The 24,488-nt window shown below is 38.3% G+C and overlaps 1 protein-coding gene across 7 annotated transcripts in view; it reads left to right on the plus strand.

Moving 5' to 3' along the window:
- Positions 1-24,488, plus strand: part of EML4 (EMAP like 4) — a 229,080-nt gene that overhangs the window by 145,451 nt on the left and 59,141 nt on the right. For 4 of the 7 annotated variants that reach the window (XM_067565040.1, XM_067565038.1, XM_067565041.1 and 1 more), the window contains exons 4-7: positions 3,962-4,132; positions 6,374-6,502; positions 10,349-10,374; positions 10,780-10,812. In XM_067565040.1, coding sequence (XP_067421141.1) covers positions 3,962-4,132; positions 6,374-6,502; positions 10,349-10,374; positions 10,780-10,812 — 359 coding nt within the window. The remainder of the gene's footprint in view (positions 1-3,961; positions 4,133-6,373; positions 6,503-10,348; positions 10,375-10,779; positions 10,813-24,488) is intronic. The other 3 variants (XM_067565039.1, XM_067565042.1, XM_067565044.1) reach the window with 3 other exon arrangements.

Raw genomic sequence — 24,488 nt, forward strand, 5'->3', positions numbered from 1 at the left:
CAAAGTTTTGGGGTTAGAAAATTCCATTCAGGCCCCTTTTTCCTCGGTGTAAACATTCACCTTTAAAATGCTCATGCAACATCAATTTGTTGAACTGAGGGCTGTGAAACCAAATCTTGTATTTGGGAACTGTTACTTAGCAGCCTTCTGGTTCTGTTGTGGTTCAACATCTGTACAGCAGTGTTTTACATCATCCCACAGGTGGGATGCTAAGAATTCAGTTATAATTTTGGAAGCACTAAAGGTGGGATTTTTTTTTAAAGACACCAAGGGATTTGGGAACCTGATTCCTTTGAAAACCCAAGCCTAGATATTCTGTGTCCTATATAATTCTGGCTTCTGTTAGGGCAGTCTATTTATAGACAAATATTGTCTGAGCAGAAGGGTATTGATCCCAAGGAAATGGCACCTGCATCTGGAGATTTTCTATTCCATATGTCAGCATCTGGGTCATTTCTTAGGACTGGCGGGTCACCAGGAACTCTCCAAAATCACCCAGATTTTTCTCTCTTTCTCTACCCCTTCACTTTACCCCATTTTGATGAATGGAAGAGGAGAGCTGGGTTACACTTTCCCATTCCTTTTCCCAATTCCTTAAATTCTCTGCAAAACTTGACAGGTAAGTGCAAAAGTGATTTTATTTGGCCCCTTTTGGCCATGTGGACCTTGGTTCTCAGGTCACGGGAATGTATCTGTAGGACTATAGATATCCTTTGTTAAGGACCATTTCCCTTTGCACATTTTGGGGAGATTCAACCTTACGGTCCTGTGACTGAAGACCACAAGCTCCTGATGGAAAGAGCTGGTAGATTGTGAAAAGCAGGTTGGAGGCCACCAGGATCTGAAATATGTTCACATTTTGGTGTTGCATATAGACTGCTCTGCAGATGACGTGATGGCTAGCTGTTCACTCATCAGCCACTGAAGATCATTTTGGAGAGTTTTTAAGGGAGTCTGTGGATTAATGTAGCATAGTTTCATTTGGACTGAGTGTTCTCCAAAGAATGACTTCAGGTAAGTATAATCTTAAAATATCAGACTTCAGATAAGGTCACATCCTCACTCCAACCTCTGGTTTGTTGTAGTCTGGGAGAAGAGACAATTCACATGTTGGAATTACTTGCCAGTAATTATCTTTGTCACAGTTCCCTCTTCTTCCATCCTATTCCCATTCTCCTCCACATATACTTAACATTACTGTGTGTATTTGTTGGAGGTTTCTTGACTAGAGAGCTAGGGGAAATGCTTGCTTGTGTGTGTCTTCCTGAATGACACTCTGTCTCTGTCTGTCCCTCACACACTTTCTTTCTAACTCCTTGCTTCCTGGTAGATGCACTCACTCAGTCTTCGATTCACTATAGGACAGCAGAAGAGGAGGCTATGACAAACATCACCGACAATAAGTAAATTTACCATACAGGATTGTGAACACAACGTCAAAAAGTCCAGCTGTCATAATAGTAATAAAAGCCTGTTATTTCTTTAGTGGTAAGGTATTGCTGGGGCTTGATTTCTATATTCTGTTATCTTGTCAGAGACCTTGGGAAAAGGTGAAAGTTGTTCAAAGTACTCTTGTTTCCAGTAATGCAAGCTAAACCTAATGCAAACAAAATATGGCTTTCAGAGTTCCAGATGAACAGAGGCTTGAGACCACAAGTTTATCTAGCGAGCCACCAAAAGGCATTGATCCCTGATCTCAGTCAGGGGCCAATCACAAGTGTATATTGACTGCGGATGAAAAAATACTGGTGCATGTTCCATAACTGCCTTCAAAACAAGCCCATTTCTATTTTAATTCTCTTCTAATGACATCCTTAAAACAAAATATGCTTTGACAAGTTAAACTGAAGGAAACTTGCAAAGAAAAATGTATTTCTGTCCTTTATTGCTGCTTTATGATGTATGACATAGCCCTGAACGATTCTTTATAAATATGTATTTTTTTATATTGAAACCATCAGGAATATCACCACCATTGTCACTTAGAAGCACGTTCTGCTTCCTTAGTGTGTACTAGTTTTCCATTCATCCATAATCTCTTTTGGGGGGGAAGGCAGATGAGTCCTGAATAAAGCAAGCAGAAAAAAAGAATCCTCTTCTTTTTTTTTTTTTTTTTTCCCTTCATTTGGAGATGGGGAAAAAAACCCTTTCATCTCTTTTTTCCGACATCCTAGAGAAGCAAAAAAAGATACAATCTTTATTTCTTTTAGTTTATAGATTACTTTTAATTTGAGAGAAGGAATACCAGACAAAATTAGATGTAACAGAAAGGTAACTTTTCTTCTTGTTGTTTTATGGCAAGTGAAAAATTTAGTCAGACATTTAAAAGTCCGCCTTCAGTATAATTAAAGGAAGAAGGCATCTGTATGCTGCAGTATACTACCTCCTTGAGAAACTTCTCATGCCACTGTCTGTTCGGTTCATCATGTAACAGGAAGCATGCAGCAATGGACTTGAAATGAGTCACATTGCAAGAGAGAAATCTCGGTTTATTGGGGATTGCATAATTGGTCTATTAACGCTGATCCTCTCAGTGTTCTTTGTACTTCAAAGAATGGTTTATGGCAAAAATGTATTGTTGGCTGTTTAAAGACTATTCTCCCGCTATAAGAGTGAAAGATTCATCCTAGTTTAAACTCTGTGGTTAGATGAATTCTACTGTCAAAATAGAGAGATCTGAGACACTATTGAAGGGTGGCCTACAAAGGCCCCTATGGTGGTTCAGTTCTCTCCTTGATTCAGTTCATCCTCTCTCTTCTCTCCAGCAGCTTTTGCCTGTTAGAAAACACAGTCACATATTTGAGAAGGGGACAGAGGATGCAAGAGAAGGTGTTCCTTTCTTGTGTCAAGGGAAGCATGCTGCCCGGAGAGGCTACTCCCTCATTCTGCCCCAACATATTTCCCCAAGTCCAATGAAGTCCTGACTGCTTGAAGGACTTCCCCAAGCTTAGAAAAATGATAAACATTCTACGCCCTTTTACATGAATCCAGGGGGCACTTCTGCTCCTTGGTGTTGCTTAGCTCCCTTTCACACATCACAGCATGAAGGATCACAGGGACCTGAACTAGTGAGGACATCTACGGTAGAGAGCCACATTTTATATAGTGACTTAACTTTGTTTGTGCATGAATGTGGTAACTAGTCATCAGTTTGCCGTATTAGCATGTACGTATGAGCACATGCACAAAACTAGCCATGTTGAGGCTGGGTCCAAATATTGGAACAGTAATAGGAGTTTTGCTGTTGACTTTGGACCAGGGCTTTTGTGAATAAGAACATTTTTAAATTCCCACTTAAGATTTAAAATCCCTTTAAATAATTCTAAAACAACAAAGATTGTGCTCCATTACATTGTTAAAAGTGAAGCTGTTCTAATCTCAGTTTATTTACCACAAATGCTGAAAATGCAACAGTTTGACCATTTAATATCCGCTATGGCCAGACAGGACCAAAACAAGATGTACCCAGTAGCTTTAGTGGACTACTTTGGTACCTTGCACATTTAGTTAATCCTCTTCTGGAGAGACCCATGACCAGTGAATGCATTTTATTGCTTACAATGGAAGGCTTGAAAGCACAGAGTATACATAATAATCTGCAAAGAGAGAGACAGCAGAACCTAGGATCAAGTGCATATTTTAAATTGAAAGGAGCTGTGTTCAGTTTTAAATGGGAAACGGTGATAAACCTTCGTTACTTTTCCAAGTAACACAGTATTTCTTAGAACTTGACAGGAAGTTCTCTTCAACTGTTTGATCTTTGGTTTTAGCAAAGTACATTACTAATAATTTCACTTACAAAACCCAACAAAATCACTAGATAACCACACACTTTCTTATGGTGATCATTCTTCAGTGAATTTTGAATTGCTTCTTCTTTCTCTGATAAAGTGTGTGAATTTTTTTCACCTTCAATTTATTTGTATATTCTCTATGTTCCATTTTATACTTTATTTTACAGCGGTACAGAAAAAAAGGAAAAACCTCAAGGACAGAGAGAGAAAAAAGAGGAATCTCATTCTAATGATCAAAATCCACAAATTCGAGCATCACCTTCTCCCCAGCCCTCCTCACAGACTCTCCAAACACACAGGCAAACTCCAGAAAGCAAGAGCTCTGCTCCAGCCAAAAGGTTTTCACAGTACCAAAGTACAGAGCTAGAAAATGGTTGTAATGATACTAAGAGTCCACATTTAACAGCAAATCTTGAGAAACAGAGATCCAGTTTCACAACTCAGTGCAAAAAGAAGTATCTTTTGTGCTGCAAAGATGCACACACAAGATGCATTACAACATTTACCAATTTACCATAAATTTAAAGATGAGAAAAATAAAAAATATACTCTGTACTTTGCCAGACATCCTAATATGATAGTGAGATTAAGTACAATCTTACTAAATATATTAAAAAAAAATTGTGCAAAGATGTAATCTCTCTCAAAGTATGTTTCAAAGGCATTATGTTAAACATGGCCAACTAAAACTGTGAACCACCTCTTGTACATAGCTATTTGCCACATGTCGTAATAGCACTTGTCATAAACTAGTATCATTACAACCCTTGTCTCGGGTGCCTTTCTTCTCAAACTACTGTTTAATATGACTGCAGTTTGGATTTTTTGCTTTTTTCTCATATCCCTGCTTGGTTGCAGAATGGTCCATTTCACCTGATATCTAGGATTCCGATTCTCAAGACATGTTTGAGGTCATATTTCTACACCAATATAAAACAACTGCTTGACTTGGGCCCGGGCGGAGTGGAAAGGGGAGAGATTTATTTAGGGCCTAATGCTGCAGACCTGCACATACAGAATTTTTGCTGATTTCAGTGAGAGTTAGGTGCAGAGAACGTGTGCAGGATGGTGCACTTTGATTTTTAAAAGTTTTTGAGTATTTTCAAATAAAACCATTTTAAAATTTGGCTGGTTAATTTAAAATAACAATGTCCAAGTTCACTACTAGTTTGTGATCCATTGTCACCTTTATTATCTTGAAAGCTTGGGAAGGTATGAGATATTTTCTCGGACCACTTGGCATTTTAGAAGACTTAAACAAACTCAATAATAAATGAATTACCTCATTAATGTGCACTGGTTTATGAAACTATGTTGGCTTGTGTTGCCTGAATTCACAATTCTAACAGAAAATAAAAACAACCCTTTCATTTGACTGATGCATGTTTAACACTCATAAAGGCTGTATCTCTATGTCTTGCACAAACTCTTACACAATCTAAAGCTGAACTTTGGTTTGTTGTTCTCCTGCCTGGCATCTTACTGTAAAAAGACTTTTGTTCCTGGGTTTAGCATACTAATCTGTTGCCGCGGGAGTGAGGGGGAGGGAAGAGATGGCTTTTTAGTCTCTCTTAATGTTTTAATTTGTCTTAGTAACTTGTTTGTCCCAGTCTTTTTTCAGCTTCTTGCGGTATTATGAAAATAAGCTTGCCTTTCTAGAGTTGCAGTTTGAATGTTATTCTTGCAAAAAGTATTTTTGGCTGGATGAGTTGCAAGGTTGTTGGCAGGGCATCTGCAGAATCATAATTCAGGTTATTTAATAACTGTTATAGCCAGACCACATTTAAACAAATTTCCTATGATAAAGATATTATACATGAAATTAAGTTCAATGAAATCAGTGACTACAAAACAGTTTTAAACTTCTATTAGTGTAAGTTTGGCTCCAGTGGGATTGCTGATGTAGTCTATCAGATATTCATGGGTCTAATTTTCCATGATAGGGGGCCAAATCCTGCTTGTCTTATTCCTCTCCAAGCAGTCCCACAGAAGTGAATCGAATGTTGTGCATGAACAAAGGAAGCTGGATTATGGACCATTGATTTGGAGCTGTTTGTTTCAAAACAGTTAGTGGCTTACTGGTTTGGAACTTGAAACCACAGAATACTTTTTTTAAATTGTACACTGTGTGCTGACAAAGCTGCTCAGCCGTCAAAATATTTTTGGTGTTCAATAGCCATTGAACAGAGTTCTATTTTCAACACAAATTATTAAATCTTCTCAAAATTTACTTTTCTGTTCTTTGAGCTAAACTTCTCTAGTCTTATTAAATTCATTCCACTTATTTTAATTTATTAGCAATGTCACAGGTAAAAAAAAATCACCCATTATTAGGGACACTTCAAAAATCACAAGGAACAAGTCAAACAAATGAATTTTGCAATTGCCTTCCTCAGTTGCTTTCACTCATCTGGTTAGCACTTTTTGACTAATCTTAATTTCTATTTTCTGGGTCAACTTGAAGGAAAGTTCTAGGACTGCTTTTGTCTCCTGCTGCTTGATCTGTCAGTTGCATACCAGCACCAGTTTTCGTTATCTCATTAATTTTTAATTTAAAAAGTAAATTTTGTTTCTTTTAGCATAAAGCGAGCTTCGACAGTTGAAAAATCACATGGCATGTGGGACAACTCCGATGACAGTCGTAATAAACTGTTGAAGGCAGTTTCGACATCAAAACTGATATCAAAAGTGGCAAAAAATGCAGACAAGTAAGTAGTCCAGTTTGCAGCAAAAAGGTATCTGCAAGTTTTAAGAATAAAAATCCTCTGAAATTCAATTGTTTTAATTTTATTATGTATGCAAATATGTAAACTGTCAGTCTGCATCATTAATGTTTTGTATATGTTGTTGTCTGCGTAATCTGACTATTCACCTCTCTAATACAAGTAAATCTCCAGAGAATCTTAAATCCCTGCAAAATCTAGATGTATTATTTTAATGCATGAATATGCTTCCACTGTTACATGTCTGGATTTTCCAAATTATTCATGCATATTAAGGCCCACCGTCTTTCATGTACAAGTTTCCCCACATAGAAATGACTGCCTAGGAAAGGGTACTGCAGAAAAGGATATTGCGGGAGTGGAGGTGGGGGGGGAATAGTGGATCACAAATTAAATATGGGTCAACACTATAATACTGCTGCAAAAAAAGCGAACATCATTCTAGGATGTATTAGCAGGATGTTGTAAGGAAGACATGAGAAGTAATTCTTTCTCTCTACTCAGCACTGATAAGGCCTCAACTGGAATGTTATGTCTAGTTCTGGGCACCACACTTCGGGAAAGATGTGGACATATTGGAGAAGGTCCAAAGGAGAGCAACATAAATGATTAAAGTTATAGAAAACATGACCTATGAGGAAAAATTGAAAAAACTGTGTTTGTTTAGGCAGGAGAAGAGAAGACTGAGGAGGAGCATAGTCTTCAAGTACATAAAATGTTATAAAGGAGTGTAATGAATTGCTCTCCTTAGCTACTGAGGACAGGACAAAAAGTAATAGGCTTAAATTGCAGCAAGCGAGATTTAGGTTAGATAGAAGGAAAAACTTTATAACTGTCAGGGTAATTAAGCACTGAAACAAATTTCCTAGGGAGGTTGTGGAATCTATGTTATTGGAGGCTTTTATGAATAGGTTAGACAAACACCTGTGAGAGATGGTCTAGTTAATATTTAATCCTGCCTCAGTGCAAGGGACTTGAACTAGATGACCTATCAAGGTCCTTCCAGTCCTACATCTCTATCATTCTGTGGGTTTTTCCCACTTCTCTTTTTCTTTATTCAGAATACATTTTGAAATGTTAAGGTTTCCGACAAAGCTTTTGTTTCATTGTAAATTCAGTTGTGCATTTTCTGGATTTGAGTTGAAGTGCAATTTTGCACTGAAAATTAACTGTAAAAATGGCATTGTGAGGTTCCATGTTTCCATATCTCAAATATGCTCAGTTTACAATAAAGATTTTTTTCTAATGGCCCATTCTGCAAACTCAACCTGTAAAGTAAAACAGGTCTTTTTCCTTCTTGAGCAATATCTAGGGAGGCTGGAACAATTTTTATAGTGGGGATGCTGAAAGCCATTGAACCAAACTGTAAACCCTGTATATAATGGAAACCACTTCAAGACAGGGGGGTGCAGCAGAACCCCCAGCACCCCTAGTTCCAGCACTTATGGCAATATCACCAGGTATAAAAGGCCAAATAATTATACTCTCAGTTACAGGTCCAGATTAATAGCTTTATGCCTAGACTGGAGAATTCCGCAGAACACTGAAATATTGTGCACTAAGGATTATGGTTTAGATATTCTGCACACAATTTTCTTCTCTTTTTTAAATGGTTTTTATTGTTGAAATCTAAAATCCCTCTGGCAATTCAGGTTATTGCTGGTACTGGTAAAAGATATTTAAGCACTGAAAAACTCTCTAGCTAAATCCTCTGGCTTGATTTCAGCTTATCAAGTTCCTTTTTTCATTTATTGGTATGCTGTTAAAACATCTTCATTGCAGTAGAGATTATATTTAAAAGTATTGAGAATAAAAGACAGTTGCTTTTTTACAGGCATTTTAATTTGTGCAGTAGTTCAAGCATATAGTCAGTATATATGTATTGTCATTTTTTGTTTAATTTTTATGATATACTGCTTATCCTTTGAAATGCAATAATTATTCCACTTCTACAGTCTTCCCTTAGAATAAGAAAAATATGCTTTGTCAGGTTTAATGGGGGCAGGAAGGATTAGGAATAACAATTACTGGAAAAAACCCAATCATCTGAGCATGTCTTCAGGTCATTGTTTAGCCTGAAATATTTAATGAAAAGGAAGGTTAAAAAGTTATGAAAACATTTTACCATCGTCTTACCTTAAGACAGTGTTCTATATTCTTTACAAAAGTACCTTATCACTAACTTGTCTCTGCACTGAAATTCATTAAAAGGCACCCAAAGGTAGCAGGGAGGAGAAGTGGCGAGAAGGACATGTAAAGTTTTACAAATCTGCCCTTGAAAATTCATGCCCAACTCCTGTTGAATGAGTTGGCATATGTGCATGTATTGGAGGGCAGCATTTTGCTTATTGCATTTAAGGTTATTAATTAGGGGAAGTTGCAAAGGCCCAAAATACATCAGAACTGTCCCATTTCTTGTGTAAGGAAACAGAAACGCAGCCCTAACTTGGGCAACAAAAATCCCTTTACACATGCTTTGGACTCTGGACCCAGATTTTGAACTTTGTTTGTTAGGGGTGGTTTTAAAGCCATTGTTGTGCTATAAATCGTCCCAATAAAACAGCAGGAAGTAATGCAATTGTCAACTCAGCCAGTTATCCAGCTTTTTTCAGCCAGAACTGGGAATCCAAGTCTGAACTCTTTCATGTGGCTAGAATAATTCTGACTGTACCAGTAGTGAGTGACAACTCTTTGTTGTATGTGTGTGTGTGACTATCTATTGCCGTTTTGAATGTTTGACCTCCATACGAATATTTGACTTTCATTTTGCTACTCAGCTTCAAGTCAGTTGACAGTTTTCGTGGAACAAGTGCTCCCCTAACAAGCAAGACACATTTAGGAGGTTCTAATAAGGAATTTGAATTTTCCTCCCATCTTCTGAAAAATTGATTCTGAGATTTTTTTTTTCCATGCATGGCTGTTCCTTGAGTGTAGACTAACAAGTAAACACTTAGGAAAACTTCTCTGTGAGGCTGTGTGTAGCCCTCAGCAGACCTAGTACTGTTTATCCAGAGATCCTGTGTGGGACTGAGGTAAAGTTGACTTGCAGTGAGACATAGTACCGATATCCAATTTTCTGAATTAATAATCCCATTAATATAAGATCTTGGATAATTATTCAAGAGAATTTATAATCACTATGTAGTTGTCACCTTGTGGCTTGATTTTTCACAGATGCTAAGGACCTTGAATGCCCTCATCTCCAAAAATCAGGCTGTTAATGTGTTTTTTTTGCCATCTAAAATCCAATTTCCCATGTACAAATGCTAATATAGTATGACTTTGGTACTTTTATTAGTATCATTTATTTGCACAGCACTGGCTCCTAGGAGCCCCACTTACGCTAGTCTCAGAACAAATATAGAACAAAAAGATGGTTCCTACTCCAAAGGGCTTACAGTCAAAGTATAAGAAAAGAGACAACGGGTGGGGGAGGGGTTTACTGTATTAGTTTGGATTGGTTATCTAACATTTTATACCACAGTTTCACTCATAAGAACTTTCATAGTGGGTCAGACCAATGATCCATCTAAGCCAGTATCCTGCCTCCAGCAGTGGGCAGTATTAGAGCTTCAGAGAGAGTGTACAGAACAGGCTTTTGGCAGTCAGAGATTTAGAGTTGCCCTGAGCATGGGGTTGCATCCCTGACCATCTTGGCTAACAGCCACTGATAGACCTATCCTCTGTGAACTTATCTAGCTCTTTTTGTGAACCCAGGTTTTTTCTGAAGATCTCATAAGACTTAACATAATGCAGTGCTATATAGGAACTAAGTATTATTAGTATTATAATTAATACACATTAATTATATATTTTGCATTTTCCCCCCAGACACAAAGATGTCATTGTCAGCCAAGGTAAGAGAAAACATTTGTTTTTAAATAGTGGGGTAATTGGAGAGATCTAACTTTGCTAATTGAATATTACCCCCATGGAAACAACCAAGTTATTATGAAATACTGATTTAGAATTTACATTATGTTAATAGTTACTCTAGGCTTAATTCAGCTGATTGTTGCTAAAAGATCTAGTGCCCGATGCAAAGCTCTTTGAAGTCAGTGAGAGTTTTTTCATGACTTCAGAGCTATGGGGGAGAGAAATATTTTGTACTGCTTTTGTAAAACATAGAACTATATGAAGTGGTTAACTATTTCCTATATATATATAAATTAAAAAATTGGACTTGTGTAACATAGTCTTTACCCAGAGAGGTGGGACTTCAGAAATAGTTTTAAGTTATTTTATTTCTGTCCCATAACCAGCAAAAATGTCAACCCGTGAAAAAAACAGCCAAGGTAAGAATTAAGCTATGCAAGTTGGTTGCTTTCTAATTTAACTCCTTTTTTCATGGATCTTTTATTTGGTCTTTCGCCATCAGAGGATCAATGCATGAACGATCCTTTAAATTTGGACTGTGCAGTTTGGCAAATATTTCATTTTTACCATTGAACTGAATAAAAAAAAAATTACACACTATTTCTTGGGGATTTGTTGGGGAGTTAAAACTAAATTACTGTATACTTTATTCTGTCTCTTGATAGAGAAATATAAACACAAGAGTGATAAAGGCTCTAAAAGTCTTGCATTGTAGCCTTAATGTTCTACAATATCAAGAAGTGCCAACTAAAAGATCTGTTTCACTTCAGTTTTCTGTCTTGCCAATATTACAGCGGATGAATGCTGATTGGCTGAGACTGGAGACTGAATGTTTAAAATATTCTCCTGTGGCAAAAAAAATCCAAACCTTTTAAAGCATATTTCTTTTGCATCAACACATTTTGCATTCTGTGGCTACCTGCTGCTGCTGGCTTGTTTGGACAGAAAAAAAAAGTCTTTCTGAAAATGATGTAATGTATTGAAATCTACTGACAATAAAGGAAATTCTTTCCTGTATCTCAAAAATTACTCTGCTTTGATCACGTGGAAACTGAAGCATGCAGCTCAAAACCTGGAGCATGTTACTTCAGTGCATGCTATGCACAGTTGTGTAGGTCTCTTCCCTTTTAAATCTCTCTTCTTTGCTGTTGTATTAACAAATCTGCAGTGTACAAATTCTGTGCTGTAAGATATCTTATCTTTATGTAGTGTTGATATTTTTGGCTTCCCTTTGCACTGCCTTTAGATTTTCTATCATTCAAATGGAAAAAAAAGCAAAATTCACTGGAAATTCTCATACTCTTTGTAGTTGTTATAAGATTAAAAAGAAAGCTTTAATCAAAGTGCTTTTTCTTATTTTTCAATAAATTTATGAATTAAAAAAATCTTCTGAACAGATTCCAATTTCTCAAAAGTCTCCTATTAAAACAATATGAACAACATTGATACAAAGGTCATAAAAGAGCTAATACTTCATGACAGTATGAAGTGCCAGCCCAGATTCAAGAGTCACTGAGAATGAGTGCCTCTTATGCATACATTGATGATACTTCTAAAGGCAAAATATTCATTAATAGGATTTATTGTACAGAAGTGGTTCTAATCTATATATAATTTCAGTTGTGACAAGACTTTCGAAGAAGGATCAAATACAGTATATTAAAAGTATCCTCTTTTGCAAACACAACTTACAGTGCAATGATACACCTCACTAAAGTATCCTTAATTTTTATTTCTTTCTTCCTGGTGTTTTCTTCCATGTTTTCTGAGATTGGGCTCAACTTCACCCATCTCATCCTGGCAAAAGACATATCCCATAGGCTGTAAATACTGTGAAGCAAGTTGGTGGAGGCCATATAAATACCTAGATAGATGGAAAATGGTTTCATTAATCTGTATGTGATCTGGGCTTTCACAAAATGATGAGAGCCTACTCAGATAATTTTGAAGAGTGGAGCAATATGTTGCATTGATATGGAGCAGAATCAAAGGAATACCAGACACATAGGATTCAACTGACATTGATCTTGTCTGTAGTGGAGGGGGGAGAAAGCATTTCATTAGCAAATGTGTTCACTAACATCTTTAAACAAGTATGGTGTTAAACACAATTCTTCTGTTAATGTGCCCTACGACAGCTGTAATTTTAAATGTTTTATCTGATTGGGATAAACCATAATGGGGCCTCCACTAAGATTAACTGACCAGCCAGCCCATCTTTAAACACAATTTGTCTTTGTCTAGGTTAGGTGCCAATTTGTGTTTAACATCACATCAGTTAACATGTTTTCTAATTCTGTTATTTTCCCTGTGTGGATATAGCCACTGTAAAGCTGACCTCTTAGTTACGATGAACTACGCAGAACTGACTTGTCTACACAGAGCATTAGTCTGCCCCAGAGACGTGTACGTTCTTGTGGGCACTCACTGGCCCGTGCTGGTGTGTGCTAAAAGTTGAATTAGTCTGGACATTTGTCCACATAAGTATCACATTACAAATGACTCCTCTGGCTGACTGACCAGAAAGGCCAAGGATTACACGGGCAAGCAGTGTGCTTTTTTTTAGAGGGAGTCCCTCCACGTCAGGGTTGACACAGCCTTGGCAGAATGGTGTTGGGGAAACCTATGCCACTTCTGTCTGTGCTGTACTTGTTTTGCTGTGCCTCTACTAAGTGCAGCCCTAGTGGGATTGGGGCTCTGGTTGCTCTAAGCCAGCTTTGTGCCTTCACAATCCTAGGCTGTTCTGGGGCCTGAAGAGGCACTTGGCACAATGTATTACTAGGGGTCTATGTAAGGATATGTCTACACTTACAGCACTGTGTACAGATGCTACAATGCCCAGTGAGCCTGAATGTAAATAGCAATGTATATGGTGGGGCACGGCATAGGTGAGTACAGTGTCCTGCATGCTTGAACTCCCCAGGGTATATACCCTCCACTGGTTCTCTACATGCCTAAGCATATCTCCCCTCTGCCTATTTATAGTAGTGTAGTGTCCCACTGCTTCCCCCTGCCAGAGCTCTTCCCCACTGCATCCCTGCTGCCAGAGCTTTTCACTGCAACATGTACCTGCATATGAAGTGCCTGATCTTTACACACCACCATAAGTGTAGACATAGTCTACAATACAGCAGCCTCTTTGGTCTGTCCTATGGGCTGCAGTGCTTCCTGGAATCTCCACAGCACTCCATGCTGTGACCCCACCCCAACACACTCTTCCTGCCCACAGTGTGCCCACTAGGGCTTGTGAGGGGTTCCTATTGGACTTTTAGAGCTTATACTGCTCTCGCTTTTTCACCCAGTGTAAAGCAGACAGACAGGGTGTCTCTCCATGGCTGGCAATTCAGCACCATTAGAAGCAGTAAAAAAATCACTTAAAAATCTAATATAAGTAATTTCTTTCTATTATATATTCAGCTAGCTCTTAAAGATAACCTGTAAAAGACCAAAACATTATTACATTGTTTTGTCCCTCCTACCCTCCGTTTGATTTTGGAAACTTTAGAGTTTGGTGTGACATTTTTCTCCCAGGAATCCTGTGAAGACTTTGAGCTAAATAGATTTTAACGTAAGCCAAGAGTTTTAAGCTGTCTGAATAAAAATACCTTTCCCTGCACTGTCTGGGGTTCTAGAAGCTTGTCAATTCTTACGTTAGTTCTCTAGATATCTGTAGAATCTACAGGGAAAGTGGAGGAAATGGGAGGATATGAGGCTCACTATTTTAATATAGAAAAGCAGTGGGGGGAAAAACCCTCAAACTCCAGACCAAATCCCCCACTAAATGAATAAAAATTATTCAGATGTTCTTTTATAGTTATAAGTAAGAAAAAAGCATTCAGGCACATTTTCACATGCACTCACACCCCTTCTTTCACAGATCAGCATCAAATAAACTAGGGCTTGATCCTGCCAGGTGCTGAGCATTCTGGCCCCAGTCCAGGTAAGCACATAGGTGCGTGTCTGTCTTTATCTCACTTGGAGTACTCACAGGCTTAAAGAAGGCTCAACCCTTAATTTGGACTGAGATGAATTAATAAACCTTAGCGGCTTTAAAGGGAGGAGGTAGTGCCAATTAAGAGCTTGATCCCACTACCATTAAAATCAATGAGTTTTTCCACTGGCCTTTAGTGGCATTTGGATCTGGCCCTAAGAGAAGAAATCAAATACACACTGAGATACTGACATACTTAAAACTGCTAACTGTTGTATAAGAATGTGCTTTCATGGGACAGTTGGCTGAAAGATGACAGCCTTGTGCTGCTTCGCACATTCTGGAATTATTCTAGGATATATTTTTGACTCAATCCATTTTGATGGTCTGTTTGAATCCAGTCATTATTGTGAAGTAAATTATAACTGGTTCAAGATTCCATACCTGATTGTAGTAGAATGTCATAGGGTAAGCGTCCTACTCTTTTGCAGCTTAGCACTCTATTTGTCTAGCATCAAGAGTTCCATTATCTTGTGAAAACATTCTTTTCCATTGACATTATTTCCTAATTATGAAAGTGCAAGGTTTGAGGTAACAACTGCTACAAAAGAGGAGAATTAATCTAAATGAGTGCCTGAAGGAACAGCACCTTTGATTGCAGCATGAGATTCCTAGCAAGGAAAATACATTCTTCCCCTTTCAAAAATGGTTAAATGTTGAAAAAAAATAAAGCTCAGCAAATATACATTTGGAAAAATTGTTTTACTTATAGAATATGCAGGATGAGTAAACTTGTCTTGAGGATCCTAAGCTGAGAGATTGCTTCTGTTTCTACCTCCTTGCTCTCCGAAGAGTGAGCTCCAATCTCTCTTTCCCTATACAGTTGACAGACTTACCTTGCTATCTCTCCCTTTCAGAAAAAAATTTGGTGTTCTCTAGTGCCTCTTCACCTCAACACGCCATGAATATGAGAAACAGAGCCCCTCAAGTGGGCAGAGAACTTCATGATTTCTGCCAAACTTACTTTTCTCACTGCATTGCTCTCTCCTCTGTCGCACTGATGTCTCAGTGCTTTCCACACTAGCTTTAGTTTCTGAACGGTCTCAGTGTGTAGTCCCATGCAGAGCACAGTACAACAGTTTAATTTTAACATGAGCAAGGCAGGGATAACTGTCAGGGTTCTGCATTCCTGCTGGGGCAGATGGAAAAAGAAAAAAAAAGCACTCTTGGCCACAGCTGCTGCATGGGCATTCTGTTGAGTAGCCCTGGGTGTAATATTGCAACTAAGCTGTGCACTTGTGTTACAGATGGTGGCCATGCTCCCTTTATTTCCACCAACATTACCTCTGTCTTGTCTGGGTTGAGTTGCTGCCAGTTTAGCCCCCATCCAAGCCCTGAGCTTACCTAGACACCAGCTGGGACAAACATGATAAAGACAAGGATGATTCAGCATTGATGACCTGTAAATATTACTTTTGCCTACTCCAGGAATTTTTTTCTCCTTTTTCTTCATTAATCCTTGTAAACCATGTTAATGGAACAAATTCCAGTGCTGGAAGGCATATGGCCCATTCTATGAAATCCAACAAAAGCATGTGTGAATTATGCAGGTGCTTACCACAGCCCTTATTGGGCCCTTAGGTAAAGTCCTATTAAGTTCTTTACCAGCAGGTGTTTATAATCACCTAGCAAAAACCAGTATTTTTTTCACTTCAGCAGAAATGTGATTTCAAGTACTAACCGTAAAGTATTCATATTTATGCACCCACAAGGATGGTGCCAAAGGCTCCTGTATATCTTAAAAGAAAATACAAATAACTTTTTTCATTGGGAGGTTTTTTTATGACTATGAAGTCTAAAGTGATAGCAATTCTGTACATGACTCACTTATTCACTTTTTATAAAGTACAATCCCTAAAGACATTTTTGGATGTCAATAAATTAAATGCCATATGTGAAAGAATTAATGAAAAATGCATAGTACGTTCTTAATTTTATTTTTAGTAATCTTCAGTGCTTCATTAATTCCTAATACTTTTCTTTCCTCTTAATCTTTACCATTGTTTTACCTTCCTGCAGACTGTGGACCCAATCTTGCAGCTCATACAGGCAAAACTTGAAGTTAGCATGACTATTGCCTAAGTGAGAACTACAGAATTGGTCTCTCTGGGCCAAATTCACTATCAGATAAATAAAATCATAAAAATGTAGAGGTGGAAGGGACCTTGAGAAGTCATCTAATCCATCTCCTGCTGTGAGACAGGACCAAATATACCAAGACCATCCCTGACAGATGTTTGTCTAACCTGTTCTTAAAAACCTCCAATGATGGCAATTTCACAACTTCCCTTGAAAGCCTATTGCAGTGCTTAATTATCCTTATAGTTAGAAAGTTTTTTCCCCTAATATCTGACCTAAACCTTCCTTGGTGCAGATTAAGCCAATTTACTTCTTGTCCTACCTTCTGAGGTCATGGAGAACAATTGATCATAGTCATCTTCATAACAGCTCTTAATGTGTTGGTAGACTGTAATTAGGTCCCCCTTCAGTCTTCTTTTCACAAGCCTAAACATCTCCAGGTTTGTTTGTTTTTTTAACCTTTCCACATAGGTCACATATCCGTATCCGAGCCACAATCCGCAAAAATGGTATGCGGATATAAAGGTGATTTGCAGGGCTCTACCTATATCCTTTTCAGCAGTACTGCCAACTAGCCAGTTATTCCCTGTTGTGTATTTGTGCATTTGATTTTTTTTATTACTAAGTATAGTATTTTACACATGTTGATTTCCCTTGTTTATTTATGAGAATGTCATGTGGGACTGTGTCAAAAGGTTTACTGAAATCCAGATAAATCATATCTATGACTTCCCCCCATTCACTAGATCAATAACCCTGTCAAAGAAGGAAATTAGGGTGGTTCGGCATGATTAGTTCTTGACAATTCCATGTTGGCTATTATGTATCACCCTGTTATCCTGTAGGTGCTTACAATTTGATTGTTTGATAATTTGTTCCAGTATCTTTCCAGGTATCAAAGTTAGCCTGACTGGTCTATAATTCCCCAGGTCCTCTTAGTTCCCCTTTTTAAAGACAAGTACCATGATTGTCCTTCACCAGTCCTCACCTGTCCCCCATGAGTTCTCAAAGATAATTGCAAATGGTTCTAGATTGCTTTAGATATTTCCTTAAGTACACTGGGGTGAATTTCATCAGGCCTTGACAACTAGAATACTTTTAACTTATCTAAATATTCTTTAACCTGTTATTTTCCCATTCTTCCTTGTGTTTCTTCCTCCTTATTAATATTAATCGTGTTAATGTCCCATCATTATTAAATTTTTAGTGAAGACTAAAGCAAAATAGACATTAAACATCTCAGCCTTCATGGTGTCATCCATTATTAGCTCTCATTCCCCACTAAGTAGCAGAGCCACACTTTCCTTCGTCCTTCTCTGGCTCCTAATGTATTTATAGAACTTTGTCTTATTACCTTTTGTGTCCCTTGTTATGTGTAACTTATTTCATGCCTTAGGCCTTTCTGATTTTGTCCCTGCGTATATTTATGCTATTCTTTTGTGCTCATCCTTAACCATCTGTCCATGTTTCCACTTTTTGTAAGATTTCTTTTTGATTTTCAGGTCATTAAAGCATTGTTGGCGCAGACATATTGGCCACTTACTATTCTCATTTTTCCTTCACTTTGGGATAATTTGCTGTTGTATCTTAAATATTGTTTCTTTGAAAAACTGCCACCTCTCCTGAACTCCTTTATCCCTTAGATTTTCTTCCCATAGGACCTTATCTACCAGTTCCCTCAGTTTGTTAAAGTTTGCTTTTTATTCTTTTCTTTTTTTTAAAAGTCCATTCTTATTTTGCTGCTCTCTCTCCTTTTCCATAGAAATTTGAAGTCTATTATTTCATGATCACTTCCACTGAAATTTCCTTCCACCTTCATATTTGAACTAATTCCTCTCCGTTAGTTAGAATCAAGTCTAAAATGACTGCCATTTTGTTTTGTCCTCCACCTCCAAGAAGTTGTCCCCAACACATTCTAAGAACATACTGGACATTTTGCATTTTGCCATTTTACTTTTCCAACAGATATCTGGGCAGTTAGTCCCCCATTACTACCAGGTCTTGTGTTTTTGGGTATCTACCTCCTTCTCCTTATTTGATGGTCTGTAGTAGACCCCTACCATGATGTTGCCCAAGTTTTTTCCCGCCTTTTATCTTCAGCCAGAAACTTTCAACGGGTCTGACTTTCACCTCCTTCTGGACCTCAGAACAAGTGTATACATTCTTAATGAATAATGCACCATCTCTTCCCGAACTATTCTTCCTGAACTAACTATCCCCCTCTATAACAATTTTCAATTCATGAGTTTTATCTCACCAAGTCTTCATGATGCCAGTTAAGTCATGATTTGCCTGCATACTAAGACTTCCAGTTTTTCCTGTTCATTCCCCATGCTCCTTGCATTTGTAGATAGATATCAGAGATGCTAAGCAGATTTCTCCACTATATTCCGTTTTGTTGGTCCTATGGCCATATTATAATTTCCCATCCTGGCCCCTCTTCCAACTTCCAGCCCTCTGTCAAAGTCACCTTTTTTTATATCTGCTTTTGGACTTTTGTCACCTGCCCCCTTAGGGTATGATAACATGTCAGTTAAAAACCCACAGCTGGTCCATGCCAGCTGACTCAGACTAAGGAGCTGTTTAATTGTGGTGTAGATGTTTGGGCTGAGGCTAGAGTCCTGGCTCTAGGACTGTGTGAGGTAGGAAGGTCCCAGAGCTTGGGCTGCAGCCTGAGCCCAAACATCCACACTGCACTTGAATCAGCCCCTTAGGCGGAGTCCCGCGAGCTTGAGGCAGTTGGCATAGGCCAACCACATAGTGTCTAATTGAATGTAGACATACCTATAAAGTCTAGTTTAAACCCCTCCTCACTAGGTTGGTGAGTTTAAAGCCCTCCCTAGGTCCTTTTTCATCAGATAGACACGTTGTTGAAGTCACTTGTGTGTCTGAGGGTGCAATCTTCTCTGTTTGTCTTTGTATGTTTTATATTTTTCGCTAACTTTCTCTTCTCTCAAATGTGACGCCCACACACAGATACTAAGGGAGTCAATGAGTTTTGCCATTGACTCCAGTAGAGCCAGAAATTCACCCATTAAGCACATAAATAGCACTAGCTGCTCGGAACTTATGAAATACATACTGTCAACATTCATTCCCCTGGCCCTTGATTTTAGCTATACCTGGTGATTGCTTCCTGCTATTTCCCAGCAGTATTTAATGGAGTTGTTACTAGTCTATCAATAGCTCCCTCTGCCAGCTGATTCATATGTGAAGAAACAATCTTTCCTTAATGATGTTTTATACTTACATTTACATTACTGTTAAACTGTACGAACCCTCAAATATTCTTTGAGTGCTCTTTATAGAGTGAAGTCATTACACATCAATTTATTTATTTGGAGGCCGATTTGGGCTGCCTGGGTGGCACTGTGACAACAGTTAACAAAATAAAATTACACTTTTACTGCCAAATTCTTCCACAGTGGAAAAACTGCAGCCGTGTTTTAGTTTTTTTGTAATATAAAAATTTTATGGTCTAATGAGCTTGGTGGTTTGGCTGATGGCAGATTGTGCTGTGATGCCGGAAGCATATCTAACTGGAAACTAGCTTCAAGATCTTTGTTCCCCAGGATAGTGGAGGTATTCCACACTTGGATGTAGGGCGGAAGGGAGGGAAAGCTGTTGGGAAAGAGGCTAGTATTAATCTAAAGGAAAGAATAGTTTCACAGAATGAAAATGCTGGAATCCCTCTTCCCCTGCCTGAAGGAGGTTGGAGACAACTAGCATATGAGGACAAAGGTTGCTGAATCAAATTAACTATAGATTTTTGTAGTGCATAGCTGAGCTGCTTTTAATGTTACAATTGTTCTTTGTAAATGTCAGGATTAGCTTAAAAACAAGCCAAAATATAGATGATGTAAACAAGTGGGGTTGAGCCATGTGCCCTATGTCTTTTTCTGTCTTAATGTTTTAGAGTTCACTGGGTAGACAATGTACAGCAATTGACAGATGGGAAGGATTAATTTGTAAGGGAAGAGTATTTTAATGATTCTGTCTTGGTGGTGGTCATCACCCTGGTATCTGAGCACCTGGTTGGTGGTGATTATGCTTATTTGCTGCAGTGATATTACAGAGTTGGGTAATTTTGATGCTTTCTCAATACAATGAGCAGATTCTCCCCCTCCTAGAATCATAGCAGTTAGTGATGACAAAGACTGGTGAGGCCTTCCAGTCTGTCCCCCTAGCAATGAAAAATTGTTCTCTACAGTACATTTCCAAATATTTTGCCAGTCTTGTTTTAAAGGTACCAAGTGATGTGAATTCCCCCCCCCCCCCCCCCCCCCCCCCCCCCTTTGCCCTGGGGAGGCTATTGTACATGCTGAGACATCTCATTATCAGGCAGGTTTCCCTGATAGTTGGGGAGGAATTTTCCTTTTCTTGTTTCCATCCCTCTGCTGTTTATATCATTCAGATATCTGTATACAGGTTTCATCTTCTATTGAGACCCCTCCCTGTTAGTCATCTCTTAACTAATCTATAAATATAAATGTCTTTAATCTTTTCCTCCTGAGTTAGTCCTTTGAGTTTCTCATCTTTTTTATTCGTCTCCTTTGAAATCCTCCTCCCTGGGTGTTAGCAGCTCTCTGGGAATATGATTCTCAGAAATGAATGCAGTGTTCCAGGTGTAGTTACAGCTGGGCTTTTACCCCTTCCGCACCTCTCTTCCATGATATGCTGACTTTGTGTGTGCAGCCCCAAACTGAATTCAACTTTTTTTTTCTTTTTGGCTGTCATGTCACTTTGCAAATTCATGTCTAAATTGCTATCCACCATCACCCAGAGGGCTCTTTCACCATTACTACTTCCCAGATTCCTTCCTCTCTGAATACCTGTGTTTTGGACTATATTCCCCCAGATGAATTAGTTGGGCATTATTCCAAGGTGAATCTCATTTTGTTACTTTCTGTACATATCTCTCCTCTATAGGAGCTTAATCAAAAGCCCACTGCTGTCAATGGAAAAACTCCCTTGCATCAGGCTGTAGGTTCTTATATTTTACTTAACATTCCACATGTCTTGCAGGTGATTTCCTGCCCTGCAGGGTGAATTCCACTGATTAAACATTGAGTTCCTATAAAAGAGCCACGTGCCACCTCTTTGCAATCCGATGGGAGTCTAAGGCTCCTTGTCTGTAGTGTCAGCACATTTCATTAACATGTTCACACTCCCTCTTCCAGATAATTACAGACATGCACTTTTCCTTAACCCATATCTGGGGGAAAGAACTGTCCCTCATTCCATCTGCTTCTCTAGCTTTTATCCAATCTTCCTACATCTCTTTGGGTATGCACACTTTGGAATAAAAGTTCCGTGGCACTACTGCGGCTGGTGCAGGTCAGCTGACTCGGGCTCATGGGGTTCAGGCTGCAGGGTTAAAAATTGCTATCTAGAAATTTGGGCTCAGACTGGAGCCTGGGCTCTGGGACTCTCCTCCCTCCTGGGGTCCCAAACCTTAGGTTCCTGCCATTCCATCTCCTTATGCTAGTGTATTAAGGGAAAAGATATATGGCCAGCATGTCCATATCCCCAGCTGCTTTTCCATACATTACAGGAACTAATCAACAGTATTATCTTTGCAGCCTTTCCCTCCCTCAGCCCCTTAATTTGCACTCTGTACACTTGAGCTTGAGTTGAAGAAATATGGTCTAATATGTTTGTTGCTAAAAATCACATGAAATTCCCGATGGTATTGCCCAGTGTCTGGAACATACCGTGACATTGGGCTTTATGCAGAAGACTCCAGTAGCTTTTGCAACTTGGTATCTTTAAGTTTTCTGTCATGTACAAGCTGAAATCAAAGATACAACTTAGTGCCAATGTACATGATAACAAGTATATTTTAAAAAAAAATCAATTAAACATATGACATTTTCGGAATAATTACCTAAACATTTTGTCACACCAGTTGTAGCCAGTTTCAACACAAAATATAACTAAGTAATTCATGTCTCTGGTAAAATAAGTGCAATTCTAGTCTGGCTACTTGGAAATAATTTTCATTGTAGCTTTATTCTGCGTGACAATTGATGGTCCATGCTATTGACAACTTTAAGCGAAATTCTCTTGGTGTGAATGAGCAAAATTCCAGTGAGATAAGTGGCATTGCATCCATTTATACCAGCAGATCATTTTCACCATTATTTTTATATTCATTTTTGACGTTGTTTTGATACTCGCCTTAATACAATGAAACTAAGTTGAGCCACTTTGTTGGTTGCATGGGTTAATTTCAGTTGGATCCAGTAACTACCTGGTTCCAAATGCAATTTTAATAATCCTTTGAACTCAGTAGGAGCTTCCTCAGGTATTGTAGGATTTTCACTAGACTGGTGAGTTGCCAGTTCTCAGACTTAGTTGTTTGGTTATAGGCGGAAACTTTGACTAACTACACTTTCTTTTTAACTTTAGCCATGCTCGTTCTATCTCTTTCATAGCTGGAAATACTTTTTTGTTACCATGTTTCCAATCTTTCTTCTCTGATGGTAGTTTATTAGTGTGTGTGTGTGTGTGTGTGTGTGTGTGTGTGTGTGTGTGTGTGTGTGTGTGTGTGTGTGTACGTACACGTGTAGTCTAAATTCTGAAAAGATATAGACCCTTGTCCTCAGAGTTTATTATCTAAATTACGCTCTTGGCCCTGATACTTCTGCATCTTCTAAAATACTTCTGTATTAATGAATGTATGTATGTGGGCATAATGCTGGAATCTACTGTTGGTGTTGTTACTATGAAATTATTTTCCCTATGCTACCTTTCTAGTTCGCCAAGAAAAGAGTTTCTTTCAAATGGAAGTGAATGGGAAACCTGTCATTGACTTCAATAAAAGCCGATCTGGGTCCCTTGTTAGTACCCATAATTGTACTAGCTGAGTTTGTCAAGTTAAAAATAATAGAATATTCTACATTGCAATCTGAGAGGCAGTGACCTCATTCATGTTTAAGAATGATTTACAAACATTGTTTGCTCACTTACAAAAGGCTTGTCTTGAGTTTCTTACATAGGGATTTGAAAACATTAAACAAATACATTAATTTGGAATTGGCGATATTAATCACTTCAGGTGTCATTGTACCACTTCTCAGTGCCATAGTGCTAATCCATCAACATTGAATAGCCGTGCTTCCACTCTTCTCTTATTTGTGAGCAGTCTGTAGAATCTGATTCACTGTTTCAATTGACTGGTGCCATCTCTGAGTTATCGTATTAATTATTAGGATTTTCGAATATCTTACTCAGAAACACCTCGGAGTTCTGCTGTTCATGGTGAAAGTTAAACTCTGCATGGGGATGCAGGATTTTGTTTATATCTAGTCAATTTTGTATGTGTAAAACTGAAATTATATTACGTTTTTTAGTTTGTGATATTATTGATATTCACCATTGACATTAATTACTCTTAAAGGGGAAAGATACTGAAAATAAACCATAAATTGAGGCATAATAAGTAAAGCATTTGGGGCCTGTTTCTCAGTTACGCTAGGACCCCTGACACCATTCTTTACACTACCAGAGTGGCATAGAGTGGCCATAGCATAACTCAGAATCAGGCTCTTGATATATTTTAAACTTTTTATAAGAAATTGTAATTGGCACATTGTGTGGAAAGGACTCCAGTGAAACAGTGGCTTTATCTAGTGGTCACAGCAAGGGAACCTTGAAGCAGCATTACTTTCTGTTATTGACTCGCTGCGCCATCTTGGGCAAACCACTTAACTTCCCTGTACATCAGTTTCCCCATATGAAACATGGTCCTCAAAGGGGAGTTGTGAAGCTTAATTCATTGTCTTGTAAAGCATTCTGAGATCCATTCATGAATACTTGCTATGGAAGTGCATATTATTTGTTGTTGAGATATTTTCAATAGTATTGATAGGGCTATTGGGAACAGTTGCCTAATTCATTTCCTACTGAATGTTCAGGTTTTTAGAGTCCTTGAGTGATTTTAATGATTTCCACTTATGTATGTATGAACGTGCACAGTTTTCAGTTGTGGTAAGTCTTTGGATATTCACGACAGCAGTAACT

This window comes from Emydura macquarii, unplaced genomic scaffold (assembly GCF_026122565.2).
Source record: "Emydura macquarii macquarii isolate MOO-44397 ecotype Brisbane River unplaced genomic scaffold, CSIRO-AGI_Emac_v2 contig_2676, whole genome shotgun sequence".
Taxonomy (NCBI): Eukaryota; Metazoa; Chordata; order Testudines; family Chelidae; genus Emydura; species Emydura macquarii.